Source organism: Schistocerca serialis, chromosome 5 (genome assembly GCF_023864345.2).
Source record: "Schistocerca serialis cubense isolate TAMUIC-IGC-003099 chromosome 5, iqSchSeri2.2, whole genome shotgun sequence".
Taxonomy (NCBI): domain Eukaryota; kingdom Metazoa; phylum Arthropoda; class Insecta; order Orthoptera; family Acrididae; genus Schistocerca; species Schistocerca serialis.
Window position 1 is genome coordinate 87,719,998 of NC_064642.1, and position 19,434 is coordinate 87,739,431.

At 42.6% G+C, this 19,434-nt stretch overlaps 1 protein-coding gene and 1 non-coding gene across 2 annotated transcripts in view; one reads left to right on the top strand and one right to left on the bottom strand.

The window, feature by feature from the left end:
• LOC126481402 (proton-coupled amino acid transporter 1-like) overlaps nucleotides 1–19,434 on the bottom strand; it is a 277,953-nt gene that overhangs the window by 63,677 nt on the left and 194,842 nt on the right. The window contains exon 5 of the mRNA XM_050105131.1: nucleotides 14,647–14,771. Coding sequence (XP_049961088.1) covers nucleotides 14,647–14,771 — 125 coding nt within the window. The remainder of the gene's footprint in view (nucleotides 1–14,646; nucleotides 14,772–19,434) is intronic.
• Nucleotides 4,585–4,659, top strand: Trnat-ugu (transfer RNA threonine (anticodon UGU)). The gene has a single exon. It is a non-coding gene; the product is annotated as a tRNA-Thr (tRNA).

A 19,434-nucleotide genomic window follows, 5' to 3' on the forward strand; every position in this document is an offset into this window, starting at 1 on the left:
GTCGCCAGGCAACGGCTGCATTCCTGTGGAGCACAGCATAGACACCGTGCAACAGGTCAAGCTACCGACTGCGACCTAGTAATGAAATGCACCAAAGTATTCCAGTAAAAGCTGCCTCCTAATGATCTGTTTGCCTCAAAGTAACATTGAGTTAGTCGCACATCTGGCCTATTTTTGGTTTACATTTTGAACGTTATTATCTGATGTTAATGATTTTGAAATTAATTCAGCAATGGCCCAGAACAGCATACATTTCATGGAAATAAATGTACATTCCTGCAGCTGGCTCATCTATTAGTTGGTATCTGATGTTACAGAGCCAATGATGTTGTCGCTGCAAATGCCGTCTGCAGGCAGTCATCACAGAACTCTACCCTTCGCGGCAATAGAATATCGCTGTAAAGTCTTTATCACATATACAAATCTCGTAATAATCTGTATTTAACATACGATGTAGTTGTTCATAGTATGACTAACACCCAAACCTCCAGATGTCAGACACTCAGATCGGTACCAAACGATGTGTGTCGATAGAATGTGAACCAACACACCGATTTAGCTCGTGCTGTGTGCTGTCGTCCAGTAGAAGATGCGTTAACGCTAACTAAAGGTAACTCCAGAACTACAGAGTGTACGGAAGTGGTATCTGTCACCACTACAAATGTGTGTCTTCTGGTAGGTGAGTCGGTAGAGCGCTAGAGCGTCGTGCGAAAGGTTCCGAGTTCCAAAACCTACAGATGGCGACTGTTTTTTTTTTTCAGAAAAATAAACAATTTATGTGTGAAATTGTTATATGGGAGAACACTTTTCTGACATGTAACAGGAAGTTTCGGTGTTTGTAGCGATGTCCTTTGGGCAATCTGCTTTCGATTCGTTAGGCGAAAGTAGCTAACCTATAGAGTACATTTGTATGGATAGGTGTGGTATTCTGTCGGACATAATGCGACTGTTGCGACAGAACAGAAACCACTGGTCATGAAGCATTTGTAGTTTCACAGAATAAACATAAACATTCGGAACAGTAGTGTGGTTTTATCTATACAAATATGCGTTACAGGTTTGCTACTTCCAACTAAGGACGCGAAAGCAGACTGTCAAAAGAACATTGCTACAAACTCCGCAACGTCCTTTTACATGCCAGAAAAATGTTCTCCCATATAACAGTTCCACGTGTAAACTGTTTAAAAAAATCACTACCAATGTGTTTCTAACTCGGTAAGTGAACGCATGTGTGACGATCTGACACTTTACCAACTCACCAACCAGAGACCTTCATTTTCGCATCTCCTGTACTCCGTAGGTGTGGTGTTACTTATTATTTATCATTTACATGTGTTCTCGTGAACGACAGCACATAGCACGAACTGAATCGGTGTTCTGGTTGCTACACTGTCGACACACGACGTTTGGTATTGATCTGAGTGACATCTGGATGTTTGGGTGTAAATATGTTAAAAATTTGTTCTCTTTTTATTATGTTAATTTTTTTTCAAATATTTAAAGCTGCTGAAGTCACTGAAATACTTTTTTCCGTTGATTACTAAAATACTTTAATCAGGAAGGATATAGCGGAAGTTTGGTATTTCATTGCTTTTGATATGTATAAGCTTCGGAAAATGACTATTTTCATTTGAAGTTTTGTCTTTATTTAACTCGTAAGTAAGAAGTCTGAAGATTTAAGTCTGTTACCTCCTAACAAAATGATTAACAATTCTGAAAATTAGGTACGGTATAGATCTTAACAATGTCTGTAAGCATGTCAAAAACCTGTTCTGACTTGTAATTACGACAAAGTTGTGAGTTTTTTTTTCTTGAGACAGGCAAAATTTTGGTCGCCCAGAAAAGTCTCCCGCTTGACAGCTAGCAAGCAGAATGCGAAACGTTACGTATGTACACTACTGGCCTTTAAAATTGCTACACCAAGAAGAAATGCAGATGAGAAACGGGCATTCATTGGACAAATATATTATACTAGAACTGACATGTGATTACATTTTCACGCAATTTGGGTGCATAGATCCTGAGAAATCAGTACCCAGAACAACCACCTCTGGCCGTAATAACGGCCTTCATACGCCTGGGCATTGAGTCAAACAGAGCTTGGATGCCGTGTACAGGTACAGCTGCCCATGCAGCTTCAACACGATACCACAGTTCATCAGGAGTAGTGACTGCCGTATTGTGACGAGCCAGTTGCTCGGCCACCATTGACCAGTCGTTTTTAATTGGTGAGATCTGGAGAACGTGCTGGTCAGGGCAGCAGTCGAACATTTTCTGTGTTTAGAAATGCCCGTTCAGGACCTGCAACATGCGGTCGTGCATTATCCTGCTGAAATGTAGGGTTTCGCAGGGATCGAATGAAGGGTAGAGCCACGGGTCCTAACACAACTGAAATGTAACGTCCACTGTTCAAAGTGCCGTCAATGCGAACAAGAGGTGACCGAGACGTGTAAACAATGGCACCCCATACCATCACGCCGGGTGATACGCCAGTATGGCCATGAAGAATACGCGCTTCCAATGTGCGTTCACCGCGATGTCGCCGAACACGGATGCGACCATCATGATGCTGTAAACAGAACCTGGATTCATCCGAAAAAATGACGTTTTGCCATTCGTGCATCCAGGTTCGTCGTTGAGTACACCATCGCAGGCGCTCCTGTCTGTGATGCAGCGGCAAGAGTAACCGCAGCCATGATCTCCGAGCTGATAGTCCATGCTGCTGCAAACGTCATCGAACTGTTCGTGCAGATGGTTGTTGTCTTGCAAACGTCCCCATCTGTTGACTCAGGGATCGAAACGTGGCTACACGATCCGTTCCAGCCATGCGGATAAGATGCCTGGCATCTCTACTGCTAGTGATACGAGGCCGTTGGGATCCAGCACGGTGTTCCGTATTACCCTCCTGAACCCACCGATTCCATATTCTGCTAACAGTCATTGGATCTCGACCTACGCGAGCAGCAATGTCACGATACAATAAACCGCAATCGCGATAGGCTACAATCCGACCCTTATCAAAGTCGGAAACGTGATGGTACGCATTTCTCCTCCTTACGTGAGGAATCACAACAACGTTCACCAGGCAACGCCGGTCAACTGCTGTTTGTGTATGAAAAATTGGTTGGAAACTTTCCTCATGTCAGCACGTTGTAGGTGTCGCCAGCGGTGCCAATCTAGAGTGAATGCTCTGAAAAGCTAATCATTTGCATATCACAGCATCTTCTTCCTGTCGGTTAAATTTCGCGTTTGTAGCACGTCATCTTCGTGGTGTAGCAAATTGTAATAGCCAGTAGTGTACTTACACTTGTCACTGTTGTTCAGGAAGAAATGAATAAAATTCCCAAGCAAGCCACACATGACCTGTGTTTACCCAGTCAGAGACGAATGGAAGTTGTTTCGAATACCAAGGGTTTTCCTACAACGTATTAGACACGGCAGTTTGTTGTGTTATGTCGGTGGCTGGTCGGAACGTGTCGGTATACTGACAGCCACGGTCCAAGTATAGCTCGCGGCCAGCACGGCGCCTGCTCGGTGGAGACAATGGCCAGCAGCGGTGTACTGCGCAACCCGGCGCGTTCCGCCAGACGACGATCTGGGTCGGTCACAATCAGCTGGTTCCCCTTCAGGCGCCGCGGTCGCTCCCGTGACAGGGGGCCAAGATATCCTACGCTGTACCGGTCTAATGGCTTGTTTGAAATCGAGAAACCTGCCGAGATGAAAATATTGTGCATCCAACATTTTGAAAAGAAAAAGCACAACATGAGAAATGTAGTCAAAGAGCCAGTTGATGTGTTTCTGTGTTTAGGGCAACTGAAGACTACGTACAAGATGACCTAGACAAAATTTCTAGTCGGTGTGATAAATGGCACCTGGACCTTAATATAGGAAAATGTAAGTAATTGCGGGTGAATAGGAAAAACAAACCCGTAATGTTGGGATACAGCATTAGTAGTGTCTTGCTTGACACAGCCATGTCGTTTAAATATCTGGACCTAAAGTTGCAAAGCGATATGAAATGGAACGAGTATGTGAGAATTGTGGTAGGGAAGGCGATTGGTCGACTTTTGTGTATTGGGAGAATTTTAGAAAAGTGTTGTTCATCTGTAAAGGAGACCGCATATAGGACGTTAGAGCAACCTATTCTTGAGTACTGTTCCAGTGTTTGGGACCCGAACCAGGTCAATCTGAAAGAAGATATCGAAGCAATTCGGAGGCGAGGTACTAGATTTGTTACCCGGAGGTTGGATCAGCATGAAAGTGTTACAGATATGCCTCAGGAGCTCAATTGGGAATCCCTAGAGGAATATACCTATATGGATAGGGTGTCTGTTCTTTCGGACAGATCCGAAAGAACAGACACCCTATCCATATAAGTATATAGTTCTGGCGATACCGGCCATGACCTTCTTCTACTGTGCGAATGCACACATATTCCTCGAACTCTTACGGGACTTGGAAGAATGTCTTCTACGAGTAATGAGTGTGTTGGGGTGGGACACTACGAATGTAGTGTGTGGACATACAAGGTGAGAACGTGGGTCTCACGGGAGGCGTAGTCCCTGCAGTCCCTCTATCATCTGTGCCCTCGGTGGCTCAGCTGGATAGAGCGTCTGCCATGTAAGCAGGAGATCCCGGGTTCGAGTCCCGGTCGGGGCACACATTTTCACCTGTCCCCGTTGGTCTATATCAACGCCCGTGCGCAGCTGACGGTATTAATATAATTCTAATTCCCTAGAGGAAAGAAGACATTCATTAACCAATTAATTAAAATGGACGTGCCGGTCTGTAAAAACTACACTAATCAGTTAATCATCTGCCACCGATGTTAATTACCGAGTTCGGCAGGGAACCGTTCACTCCTTGATATGTGATCCTTTTGTCAGCAGGCATAAGTTGTTTAGTGTGCGTTGGTGAAGAGTTCACTCCTGCATTCTCAGTATAGCCCAGAAAACACAAGGAGTACTGTCTCGAAAGAGGGAACTATTTACTTCGGAATATGAATCCAATATCACTACCCCCGGGAAATGTTGAAGTAACTCATAAAACACGGTTACCTCCTCTTGATTAGATACGATGCACAATAAACACTCAAGTTTGATAACTATTGTTGTCGTGTACAGATTACCTGTAGCTTCTACTTCTGACTGTGAGGCCTTAGGGACTGATATCTGTCAGGGGTTTAATGCGACATATATCTGTCACTGTCGCTTATTCTGCAAATGCGGGACGAGTAAAATTTATGTGTATAACAGTGCCAACATTGGTCGAAGAGGGATTTTTCTGAAGTACGTGCTCACTCAAAACAGTAATTCAAGTGGTCTTTATAATCAACAAGATTTTTATGATATTATACAAGAGATAGTTGAAGTATTGTTTTGATAACTCCTTAAGGTGGATTACCAACAAAAGTAAAATTACACATGTTGCGTAACACGCAGATCTTTGTTTACTATAGCTGCTCGAATCTTTAAAACCACTTGCGCGCGGTGAGCACATACACACACACACACACACACACACACACACACACACACACACAAATAAGTCTGTTATACACATAATTTGCCAGCGTTGGCAGCCTACTTATAAGGTCACTGCGTATGTTATCTGTTGGTTTACAATCTCTACATATGGCTGTAGTTTATGAAAACTGAAGCAGGTTATGTGCAAAGGATTTGGAAATGCAACTGGAAGGTATATGTACTAGTATTTGCTTGTGTAAACCATGCACCCTTAGGGCTAAGTTGGGATTCGTAGATTAAATCGACTCTTTATCTTCACTGCCTGCTCCCCTGTTATTCATTCCAGTTACAATGAAGTAAATAAAAAAAATACGCGTTATTGATGGAAAAGAAACATGCAGTACAGAAAGGTTGACGTGTTGTTATGTCTGCTGCTTGACCTTTTGAGTAGGCTGCCAACAGTGGAAAATTATGCATAATACACTATAAGAAACTTATTTGTGTGTGTGTGTGTGTGTGTGTGTGTGTGTGTGTGTGTGTGTATGTGAGCTGCTCAACTAGCTAATGCCAACGTTTCCTTCTTTCTGCTTCAAGAAGCTTGGTAAGTGAGTCTATAGTCTGGGTATTTCCAGTGTTGTTGTATTCCTGAAGAAGAGATTCACATTGTTTGGTAAGGCCTGATATGTGTTCTCTTCTAGCTATAAGTCGGATAGTTTTTTGGGCTGCTCACAGCAGCAGTTTAGTAATCCGTTCATAGGTTATATATATATATATATATATATATATATATAGATATATATATATATATATATATGTGTGTGTGTGTGTGTGTGTGTGTGTGTGTGTGTGTGTGTGTGTGTGTGTGTGTGTAGCCCGCATCTCGTGGTCGTGCGGTAGCGTTCTCGCTTCCCACGCCCGGGTTCCCGGGTTCGATTCCCGGCGGGGTCAGGGATTTTCTCTGCCTCGTGATGGCTGGGTGTTGTGTGATGTCCTTAGGTTAGTTAGGTTTAAGTAGTGCTAACTTCTAGGGGACTGATGACCATAGATGTTAAGTCCCATAGTGCTCAGAGCCATTTGAACCAACCATATATGTGTGTGTGTGTACCCACGCGCAAGTGATTTTAAAGATTCGGGCAGCTATAGTAAATAGAGATCTGAGTGTTACGTAACATGTGATAATACTGGTTTTGTTGATAATATATTGCTGCACAACATTGTTAGAAGGGAGTCATTTAGCAATCTGTTTGCGAACGAAAAATGGACAACAGGAATATTAGTTTACAAAGCCCTCATATCTCTTCTCCCTGTGACGAATGGCAGACATAACTTTTTAAAGTGTTTCAAATTTGTATCGCAATTGTTGTTCCGTTCCATGTATGCAGCGGTGTGTATTCTGCTATGAAATAGCAGGGCACGTTAAGACTGTGTACTCAACTGGAACTCGAAGCCGCAACCCTGATCTTCTTAAACAGTGCTCTTACCGACTGATCTAGTCCGCCTGATTAGCTGGGTGATAACGTGCTTGCCTCCTATCCACTGGGCCCGGATTCGATTCCTGGCCGGGTCGGAGATTTTCTCCGCTCGTGGACTGTGTGTTGAGTTGTCCTCATCATCATTTCATTCTCATCATCAACCGCGACTCGCCCAGTGAGGCGCCGACTGAAATAAGACCTGCACTTGGCGGCCGAGCTTCCCTGGATGGGGCATCCAGGCCAACGATGCCATACGATCATTTCAATTCATTTTTCACCGACTGAGCTATCCGCTGTTAAGTGAAAGTTTGGTTCTGGTAACTGCTCCCGTTCTAAGGGAAAGCTATTTCTGCCCGATATCTTCCTTCAGGAAGTGTTTTGCAGAAAAGCTTTGTGAAGTTTCGAGAGCAGGAGAGAGGTACAGGCAGAAATGAAACTACCAGGGCGGGTCGTGTGCGTGTGTGTGTGTGTGTGTGTGTGTGTGTGTGTGTGTGGCTCAACCGATAAGAGCACTCCCAATGCAAGACAAGGTTCTGGATTTGAGTACCGGTTCAGCACACAGTTTTAAACCCCTAGGAAGGTTCAGTACATTCCAGACTGTCAACGGAAGCGGATTTTAACCCAATAGCGTCCATGAATTTGTTATCGATTTTCAGAATGAATTTCGTCATTGTAGAGATTGGCCTGCAGGTACCAGTCATAGACAGTCCACCAATCCCCCGCTGGAACCTTCGTAAGGCACAGTGGGACAAAATCCAATCTCGCGTGGAACAAACTGTGACCATAATTCCTCCAATTCCGATAAACTATGAACGGTTTACCAAACTGCTGCTGCGAGCAACCCAAGAAACTGTCCCACGTGGAGCTAGATGAGAACACATACCAGGCCTTATCAAAAAAAATGTGAATCTCTTCTTCAACAATACAACAACACTGGAAATCCCCAGACTGCAGACTCACTGACCAAGCTTGTTGACGAAGAAGGAAGGAAACGCTAGCATGAGCTAGTTGAGGAGCTTGACTTCACCCATTCCAGCCGTAAAAGTTGGGGCCTTCTCAGAAACTTAGGGGGTGCTGTACATCCTAGCTCCAGACAGAGTGCTGTTAACCCTAATAAATAAGCTCAGTTATACTTGAAAGCTCCAAGATCCACGTCCCTACAAAACAGAAGAAGGGCCTTAAAAACTCATGGATGAAACACTGGAGCTGCGCAGAACAGTCAGACATTGTGAGCACTATCCCTGAAGAAGAGGTGATAACTGCAATAAATGACATCAAATCAAGGAAAGCGGCCGGACCTGATGGAAATCCTACAGGAGTTTCTAAGGAACCTAGCTCCTAGAGCACGCAGATGGCTCTGCAAATTTTTCTCCGCCGTACTTGAGACTGGAAACATCCCAAACAAATGGAAGGAGTCGAAGATAATAGCTATCCTAAAGAGAGTGACCAACCTAATAGATGCAGCAATACTCATGGAGCAAGCTAGTTTCAGGTTGAAGAGGAGCTGCTGGGATCAAGTTCTAGCACTAACCACGCATATTGAACGCGGTTTTCAGAACAAGAAAAGACCTGTGTAGTATTTATTGATCTCTCAGCTTCATACGACACTGTAAGGCTTAAAGAATTACTGTATAAGCTTGCTACAGTAGTAAAATGTGAGAAGTCATTAAAGCTCTTTTATACGAGGGCTATCCACAAAGTACATTACGTGTTTTCGTTTGTGTCGGTTAGGGGCGGGGCTAGCGCGGCCATCTTGGTGTCATGGCATTCCGCCGCTCAGTCGGCATCCTGCCGCGCTAGTGAGAGGTTCGTGCAGTACTCCGTTGAGTTACTGCGACAGTTTGAAATGTCAGCGTTAATAGAAAATGCCGCGAAGTGTGAAGTGTGTGCTGTAATAAGGTTTCTGACTGCAAAAAACTGTACACCGATAGAAATCTATCGGCGGCTTTGTGAAGTGTACGGGGCCAACATAATCGCTGAATGTGGAGTGCATCAATGGGTCATAAAATTTAAAAATGGCCGAACTAACGTTCACGACGAAGAGCAAAGTGGAAGACCCAGCATAGTGACTGCCGAACTTGTCGAAAAAGTCGATGCCGTGGTCCGTGAAAACCGTAATTTCACAATAACGGAACTATCTATGAGTTTTCCACAAATTTCACGAAGTTTGTTGCACGAAATCATTACCGAAAAGCTTGGTTACCACAAGTTTTGTGCAAGATGGATACCAAAAATCCTGACAGAGATTCACAAAAAATCAGCGAATGGCTGCAGCGTTAACGTTTTTGGACGCTTACAAGAAAGATGGCGACTCATTACTCGATCGCATCGTTACTGGTGACGAAACATAGGTTAAGCATGTGAACTGCGAGACTAAATTGCAGTCAATGCAGTGGGGGCACACAAATTCCCCCCAAAAACCCAAGAAATGCATGCAGACAATGTCGGCAAGGAAGGTGATGGCGACTGTCTTTTGGGACAGAAAAGTTGTGATTTTTGTGGGTTTCCTGGAAAGAGGCACTACAATAAACTCTCAAAGGTATAGCAAAACTCTGCACAACCTCAGAAGAGCAATACAAAACAAGCGCAGGGGAAAGTTGGGCTCAAAGATCTTGCTGATTCACGACAACGCCCGGGCCCACACGGCAAATGTCACTCGTGAAGTTCTCGAATCTTTTAAGTGGGAGTTGTTTCCTCATCCGCCGTACAGTCCCGACCTGGCACCGAGCGACTTCCACTTATTCCCGGCAATGAAGAAGCGTTTTGATGACGACGCACAGCTTCAAGAAGAGGTAACCACGTGGTTGGAGGCGCAGGCGGCCGAATTTTACGACGAAGGAATTTCCAAGCTCGTCCATCGCTACGATAAGTGCCTTAATTTAAATGGCAACTATGTAGAAAAGTAGTATTTAAGTGTGGCTTTCATCTGTATATAATAAAAAATTTTCCAATACTTTATTTATTTTTAATTCCAAAACGTAATGTACTTTGTGGATAGCCCTCGTAATATGCTGTCCACAAGGAAGTACAGGAACATCGTCACGGAAAAACAAGCAAAGCCCAATCCTCAATAATGGACTGCTACAAGGCTATATGATAGCTCCTTTACTGATTAATTTGTACATCTCTGATATACCGGAACTCAAATCACGTAAGTTCTTATATGCCGATGATCTGGCTACTGCTTTACATGGCGAGTCATTCGAACAATTGGAATCAGACCTAAATTCTGAGTTGGTGCAGCTTCGTAAATACTACAGGACCTGGCATCTGAACCTTAATGCACCAAAAACAGTAAGCACAGTGATGCACCTGAATAATAAACAAGCAGACAGGAAGCTGCGCTTGAATATAGCAGGCCAGAATACAAGACATGAAAGAGCACCAAAAAACCGGGTGTTAAACAGGACCGCAGCCTAACATTCAAAGAACACCTCCAAGATGTCAGCCAAAACTCAGAGGCAGAGTCAAATTCACCCATAAACTCGCAGGCTCTACCTGGGGAAATAAAGCTACGACACTTCGCACTTCCTCCTTGGCTCTAATCTACAGCGTTACAGAATACTCTGCGCCTGTATGGCCAACAGTTCGCACGTCAATAAAGTAAATGTTCTCCTAAATGACACCTTGCGAACAATAACTGGAACAGTGAGACCTACCCCAACACCATGGCTCCCTGTGCTGGCAATCATTGAACCTCCCTCACTCCGTAGACAACACACAATCCAAAGAGAAATGAAAAAAAATTCTGCTGACACCACGCTCCCAATACACGCTGATCTGCATGGCCCGACACGACTAAAGTCAAAAAACCCCTTCTGGAACCACTCCTCGAACAATCGGGACACCATAGCAGAATGGAAACACCCATGGCAACAAGCAAATGTTAACAATGGACACCTCATTAATAACCCGGCTGATAGTGTTCCTGGCCTCAACATCCCACGAAGAACCCGGGTGGCACTAAACAGAATGAGACCTGGTGTTGGACGATGAAACGAGCTGATATGGCCAAGTGGGGCTACGTGGACGATCTTCACTGTGACTGCGGTGAAATACAGACGATGCAGCACATAGTCGAGTGTGAAATTCATGGTTTTCGGGACGGTTCACTAGAGGATCTGCACAGACTCACAGGCTGTGCCATTTCTTGGCTTTGTAATTTAAGTTTTTCTGTTTAATTGTTAATTTTTTTGACAGATTACTACATGTATGCACTATAGGTTTATAAGTACTGTAATATGTATAAGTAAATTTATAATGAATAATGTTTTGTTACATTTGCATGTTAATTAAGTTTCCCAAGCTGAATGTGTACAGTGCTGTAAGGCATCTGGCATATCTGACGCAAAATAAATAATAATAAGAATGAATTTCTGAACTTGATTGTTCATTAGCATTTCAATCAATGTCATTTGCTCCGCGTTCGCTTGTATTAGACTTGCCTGAGACGTCAGTTCGAATATAATTCAGTTCGTCCGTGATCAGCCTCTTGCCTAACCCCTTCTCCCTCCCCCCCCTCCCCCGGTTTTTTTTGGTCGGATGTAGCTGTGATATATATGTCATATTAGACGCCCTTCATATAGAGCAAAAAACCAGATTTTAAAAATGTATCAAAATGTATAAAACACTAGAAAATAAAACCAGAAGTCATCAACAAAGTAAACTCTCAGGCTGTGTATTCTCATGTAGAAACGTCGAGGAAGCGAACTCTAAAACTCAGTCAACACTTACAGTAGCTATCCCTATAATCGCATATTACATTTGTGTGTCATGCACATCAGTTTACCATCTTGATATATTCGGTGTATCTTATATTTTTTTGTTAGTTTACATGCATGGTTAACTTATTTTAAATAATGACAATTCATGTTACATATCAGATCTGTTGCCTTTTTGAAGCTTGATTTTGTCGATTTATATAGGGGTCGGAAGATGGTGCCAGAGGCACTGAAACTGGTAGTCCAATAAAATACGATTAATTAATAAAATTGGGGCTGTCAGTATTTATTTTTTTCAAGTCTTTGACTAGCCGCAGTCCCATTCCACTTATACAAGATAGAGCTATAGGAATGTTTTAGGAGGTTCCAGCACTATCAGTGCCAAATATTCCTAAATTAAGAGCCCTACACTTCTAAATGGAATGAAAGATGAAAAGAGATAGAAAGAAAAGAAATTTCCGCGCTTTAATGTAGGGAACATCCTTCTCTCTTGTACGCAACCGTGTAATGTTTTAGTTAGAGTGCCATGTTTGCTGACACAGTCTAGTTAATATGTCATTACTTAGACCTTCAGTAGTTGCATAGATTTCTTGATGTAAGTAATGTCAGCTAATTTATTAAGCCCATCCTAAGTGAAGATGTATGTATGTTCAAGTGCAGCACATATCCCAGTATTCATTATTACTGCAGATGATCTACAAAAGTGTGTGCTTAAAAGCAATAACCTTAGGACGCATTACATTTTACAAGAAACGGCGGAGAGCAAGGAACAAATTACGAATGATGACGACAGTTTTCAATTTCGGTGCTATTTCGTCTGTTATTTCGTGTTTCACTGGTTACCTAGAGCTCCTGTCACATTGGCTACATGAAACAGATCCATTACCGACCGTTGTGTAGCAATGGAAATTCGATCTGGCCAGCAATGCCCCTGTCCTTAACTTAAGCCGAGTATTTGTGTGTAAGCAAAAAGAATGTTCTGCTTCCATATTTATTGTGTCAAGTTATAAACGTAAAGAATTAGTCCAAAAGCAGTGTAATATAATTGTATTAATAAATTGAGTTTAATTTTTTTGATGAACACTTTCGGGAAACGAGTCAACGATTCTCTTAAATACGTTATTTACACTTTTTTCTGTTGCTGAAAAGGAGACCGCATAGCAGTTGGATTTTCGTGAGGTTCGGAACTCAGATACGAGGGCTGTCCTGAAAGTAAGTTACGATTGATCGCGAAATGAAAATCACAGTGAAAATCAGAAATGTTTCATTTGTAACAGTTAGCTACACCTTTCAGCTACTTCTCTACGTAGTCGCCGTTCTGACTCAGACATTCAACGTAGCGTTGTACCAACTTTCCAATACCCTCATCATAGAAGGCAGCCGCCAGTGCTTTCCGCCAATTCTCTACGCTGGCCTAAAGCTCGTTGTCTGTGCCAAAATGTTGTCTTCATACCCAGCGGTTCGTTTGAGCAGAGATGAAACTCAGTGGGAGACAATTACGGGCTGTGTTGTGGGTAACCAAACATTTCCAATTGAAACTCTGCAGGAACATCCTCATTGCCCCTGAAGAATGAGGCTGATAATTGTCTTGAAGAAGAAACCGCACGACAGTTATGTAATGTTGGTTGCATAGCTTCAGGGGAAAATTCTCACCAGGCCCTCGTACTTGGCGGGAGACACTATTTTCTATAACATCTTTACGCGCTCACTAAGAGCTCAGGAAAAGAGCGACATAATTCTACCTAGAGTCACACTAGAGACACTGCCCAACACATCTTTGCAAAGCTTTATCGGATTTTCATAGTCGTTTCCATTTCGCGACCGATCGTAACTTACTTTCTGGACAGCCCTCGAATGAACCAACCAAAGTCGTTCGATGGACCTCTAAAAATTCTCTAGAAAATCGGCGTTGTAATTTTCCTAATGTCTTTAATTCACAGCCTAATCTGTGGACGGGACTTATGACTCAGTGGTAGGATGTTCTCCTACAACGTAGGCGGCTTGTGTTCAATTCTCGGGCGACGCAAGTTTTTAAACAACGGTGCTCGTTCTATGAACATTTCCGTGAAGCGTTAAGTATTTGAAGATGAAAAAAAACTAATCGGTATGTATTTTTTGTTTAAACCATTTTTATTAACAATATTTTATAAAAGATTGTTCATTAAGAATTTATATTTTTTGTGTGATAAGTATTTCGAAATATGAAAACATGTATTTTACATAAAAATCATAATTAGATACGTGTTAATTAGCATTTGTTTGAATAAGTTCTTTATTTAAGTGACTTAGGTATTAGGTCTCAGCGGAAAAAAATAATGGTCGAAACGGGACACGAACCAGCGCTTTCCAGTATCGAGCGCTACCGATTTTGTTTGTGTTTCATCTTCACATATTTCACGCTTGGCGGGAATGCCCTTAGACATGTACCATTGTTAAAAGGAATTGCATCAGTCGGGAATCGAAACCTGGCAAGCGGAGACGGTCGTAGAATACGCACCATTGTTGAGAAACTTGCATCATCCATTAACCGAACCTGGGACACCCACGTTGTAAGGGAGCTTTGTACCATAGAGTCCAGCGATCTGTCGACGAAGTCGTCAACGGATTACTGAATTAAAAACACTCGAAAATTTCAAAGTTGATTTTATCGAGATTTATGCAAGTTGCATCGAACTACTTTGGAGGATGTGTATGTGAGTTCAGAACTTCACTTATGATAAATATGTCGATAGTAATATTACAGAAAGTATGTCTGCGTATGTGAGGAACGTTGGTGGACCTAACACGGAACCTTATGGAACTCCATTGATGATTTCTTCACAGTTAGAAGAAATGTCTGTCAACCACACTTCTTAAAGTACGTACCCGAAATATGAAGTTAACAATTCGTTAGATGTGCCATTAATATCATAGCAGCTAGGTATTGTTAACGAAATAAACGTATGGATTTCCTTCCGACTGTCCGGAGATGGGCGGAGGACGACTTACCTGGATAAGGCGGCGTACCTCCGGAGGCGCTGCGGCCCCGTCTGGAAGCACTGTTCCACCGTCTCGGCAAAGTGCGGCAGGCGCGTGGCTTTTGTCCGCACCGCCATCTCCTGCGACGCCGACAGCTGGAACACAAACAAGGCTCACACTGACACCAAACTACAGGTACATGGTATATAAACCCTGAGTCGCGCAGCCGAGAAACTCAAGCTGGCGTGCGTAGTAGTCATAATTATTTTGCACAAAGTATATGAAGACAGATCTCTAAATGAAGCCTATTGCTATGCCATCAGCATTTTACGTTTACTGTTCAAATGTGTGTGGAATGACCAAACTGCTGAGGTAACCGGTCCCTAGACTTAAACTAACTTAAACTGACGTATGCTAAGAACAACACTCGCACACATGCCCGAGGGAGGATTCGAACCTCCGGCGATAGGGGCCGCTCAATCCGTGACATGGCGCCTCAAACCACGCGGCCACTCCGCGCGGCTAATGCACAGTTGATCAAGGATCTGGGAACTATCGTATCAGATTACGACATCTTATCAACGTGAAATTCCAGATTCAGAAAGTTGATTTAGGAAAAGGACGCTCAAGTAGTGACAATATGTTTATAATAAAAATACATAAACCCGAAGACAATTTACAACACTTTCTGAGCTTATTGCACTTGGGGATAGCGGTGACCATCTTGTAAACGATTTATTTAATGCCTATTTCAACTACATCTCTTTTCAATGTTCTTTTCCTTTGTTATGGCCCTTTTTATAAAGTTTGCCACTGCTGGATCACGCCTTAGGCGAGCGTTTTCTATCCTGCTTCTACTGTACGTCTAGCTTGCTTAGCAAATAGTTGGAAATTTCTTAAGACTTCTCTCTTTTCGAAGGTTTGACGACCAATTTTACATTGCGAATATTTTAATCTTATATTTGTAATTTAAAGTAACCAACTTTTGCTATTATGTAGTGAACTCCATCCTTGAGTTCCACCAAAATCACGGCGCGGATACAGTTGCTTGATGAATGCCTCTCATATCCTGTTCAGCTGTACTATGGCGGGTTACTAAGTAAGGTATTCAAGTGCATGTTGTTGTGTATGACAGTTAATTTGATTTTGTAATTTAGTTTCTTAGTATTTTACTATCCCCTTCTCTCTTTCTTTCTCAGTAGATGATCTGATGACGACTTGCTAAGAAGTTAAAAGCGACAATGGTTCCATTTGCGTGACCTGAGAAACTGTGTTTGTAGCGTAATATCGAGAAAACTTTATTGGCATTCGTGAAAACACCTTTGACATTTTGAAACAGTTTCTGTACGCTAGGCGCAGCACCTCGCGTCTACAACGCGACTTCGTAAACTGCTCTACGGCAACGCTTCTTCTTAGCTCTACAGACGGCTTTTGTTATCCTCTATAGCCGTTTTGCACTTCGCAGTTGAAAGCTGTCAAAACCGCTTCCGAGCATCAGACATTTCCTTACGGTGACTCGACTTTAGGAATGTCTTAGCAGTAAAGAATAAACGTATTGAAGTATCACGCATGACACGGCATTTTCTCACGCATTTCAGTGTTCACGACATCATATCTCTTGAACTATGTTCCGTCAAATGGTTCAAATGGCTCTAAGCACTATGAGACTTAACATCTGAGGTCATCAGTCCCCTAGACTTAGAACTACGTAAACGTAAATAACCTAAGGACATCACACACATCCATGCCCGAGGCAGGATTCGAACCTGCGACCGTAGCAGCCACGTGGTTCCGGACTGAAGCGCCTAGAACCGCTCGGCCACAGCGGCCGGCTACGTGCCGTCCAATGATATGTTTGTGTAGATACAATCAGCAGCATTTGTGGATTCTGTCTGTGAAAAGTAATAAGTTTAAACTTGGTTTATGATGCGGTAGTTTTTGAAGAATCTCATTGTTTATGACGTCACATCCATTGAACTATAATAAGTGGGTAGCTCTTGCCCCCCCCCCCCCCATCGATTGTTGTCTGACATTAAGGGATATGTGTAAGTTTGGTTGAAATCCAATGGTTTAAGAGAAGATGTGGAATATACACAGATACACACATACATCTATTTTTAAAATATGTATATACTATGCAGCTCAGACCTGGTGCTCCACATATATATCATTCCTCATTGATTAAACAAGAAAATACTTCAAAGTGAGGCACATGTAGAGCTTTTAGTCTGAACTAAAACCAGAAATGAGTTACCACCACTCACTTGTACACATCTGGTCATTCGTTAAGGAACAAGAAATTGGCGTTAAGTAACTCAATAAAATTAGTAAAGCTTGGAATTAATGATTTGGAAGAGAGAGAAATACTCTGCGAAAGTGTACAAAATTGACAAACAGTCTTTATTCTTACCGTTTGCGCTGTATCTCGCTTAGTACGGGCTCAAGTCTTGACAAATTTTGTTTTATTTTACTCTGCCTTTCCTGTCACCGCACTTACCCGTTACAGAAATCAGGGAAGTGTTGAGCGCCGCTGCCTGTGAATCGTGTAAACTGTGATCTGTGTATGAACACATTTTATCTGTTCGTATATTACATTTTCTGAGGCGGAAGGCGGGAAGCAGCCCAGCTTTGCATAACTGAGAGTGGGAGACCACCTAAAAACGGCACTCGGTTAGGTGGTGTACCAGTCGCGGTCGTTAATGCGCTGCAGGGATTCTATCCGCGTCTGGTTCCCCTCTCTATCTCGCAGTCCAGCACACTGCGCGTTACGCTATATCGCTATACAAACACTTATACAGTGGACGGAAAGAGTTGAACTAAAAATTCCTGCGGCCCCAGGAGCAGCGCCTTTCAATTACCTGGATGTACTTTTCTGGAATTAGCATTTTTTAAGATAAAGATTTGCTCTTGGAACCTACTGACAAGTAACTGACATCAATCTGTTGCAGAACTGTCGAACATGCTTTGTGATCACGTATCATGGCATTTTTGAAGGAAAATAACCTCGTTTTTGTTGTAATAAATCTTCTCAGTGATAATCAGCATGGTTTCCACAAACAGAAATCTTGCGAAACTCAACTCACTCTGTTCCTCCAAGAGATCCACAGTGTCTTAGACAACGGCGCTCAGGTTTATGCCGTCTTCCTTGACCTCAGGAAGGTATTTGATTTCGCCCTGCATTGCCTTTTAATAATAATAAAAAAAAATACGGCCTTACCGAGTATCGGGCCTGATATGTGATTAAATGGATTTTATCCATAGTGGATACTGTTGAACTCCGTGTCTGTTCCTTTGTAGGGTGTAGAAAAATTTCCGCTACCAGCCACAATAAAAGGTTATTTATTTGTCACACGACCGGTTTCGGGCTTTAGCCTATCCTCAGGTGTTTATACATACATGTACATGTTTATATTGCTGGAGATCACTGTATAAATATAAAAAAAATATTTGCTGATGATTAAACAGAAACAAGTAGGACAATTGTAAGTGGCAAGGCAAAAATATATCTATACTTACATAAAGATGTCACCACAGAGTAACTACGATAATGATAATTCATCTTTATATAAGTACAGATATATTTTTGCCTTGCCACTTACAGTTGTCCCACTTGTTTCTGTTTAGTCACCAGCAACTAAGTTTTTATATTTATACAGTGATCTCCAGCAATATAAACATGTACATGAATGTATATACACCTGAAGATGGACGCAAGCCCGAAACCGGTCGTATGACAAATAAATGACCTTTTATTGTGACTGGTAGAGGAAATTTTTCTACACCATATATGTGATTGGATACAAGACTTCCATACAGACAGACTCAACACGTCACCCTTAACAAAACAGTATCGACAGATATAAACGTAATTTTCCGAGCACTGCAAGCATCTGTGACAGGACCAATACTGTTTAGAATGTATATAAATGAGCTTGTAGAAAGCGTCGGAAGCTCTTTCACTGATGATACGGTTCTCTATAAGAAAGAAGCAACGCCAGAAGGCAGAATCGATTTGCAGAATGATCTGCAGAGAATTTATGAATGGTGCATATATTGTGCATACATAGGAAAAGAAATCCACTACTGCGGAACTGCACTATTGATGAGAATCTGTAAAATATCTAGGAGTAACTCTCCAGAGCGACCTGAAGTGGAATTGCCACACACAAAAAAACTGCTAAACGAAAGTTTGGTGTACTTTCGTAAAATGTAGTCTACGATACTAGACGTCTCACTGACCTAGACACTTCACGCATTATCCAGTTGAGGCCAATATACTGGACGGTGTTTACTACTGGCATGCCTTGTGGCCGTTTTCCATCATACAAACATCCCGCTGCCGCCGCAGCACATCGCGAGCATTCCAGTATCAACAACAGCTTCATTCAGTTTGTGTTCAACACTGCAGTAACACACCACGTGGAGGCATACAACAGTTCGACAGAGTCAGGATAGTGGCTTTACTTTCAGCAGGTCATCGCAGCACGATGTTGTCGATCGGTTACATGTCATGGACCACGCAATGGTCGTGCTTGTATGACAACACCCATGCAGGATCGTTTCCTCCCTGCCGGCTCGCAGGCGCTCAGCATCAACTGCCAGAAACATTAGAAATGACTTCTCCTGGACAACAGGGATTCGTGTCTCAGACCAAACATTGCGTAAAAGACTGAATTATGGCGGTATTCTATCCAGAGGACCAACGAGAAGTTTTGCTCTTAGCCAACGGAACCGAAGCAGTCGAAGGACCTGGGTTCATGCACGTCTACACTGGAACATAGAATGGAGTAACATCATGTTTTCTGATGAGACCAGGAC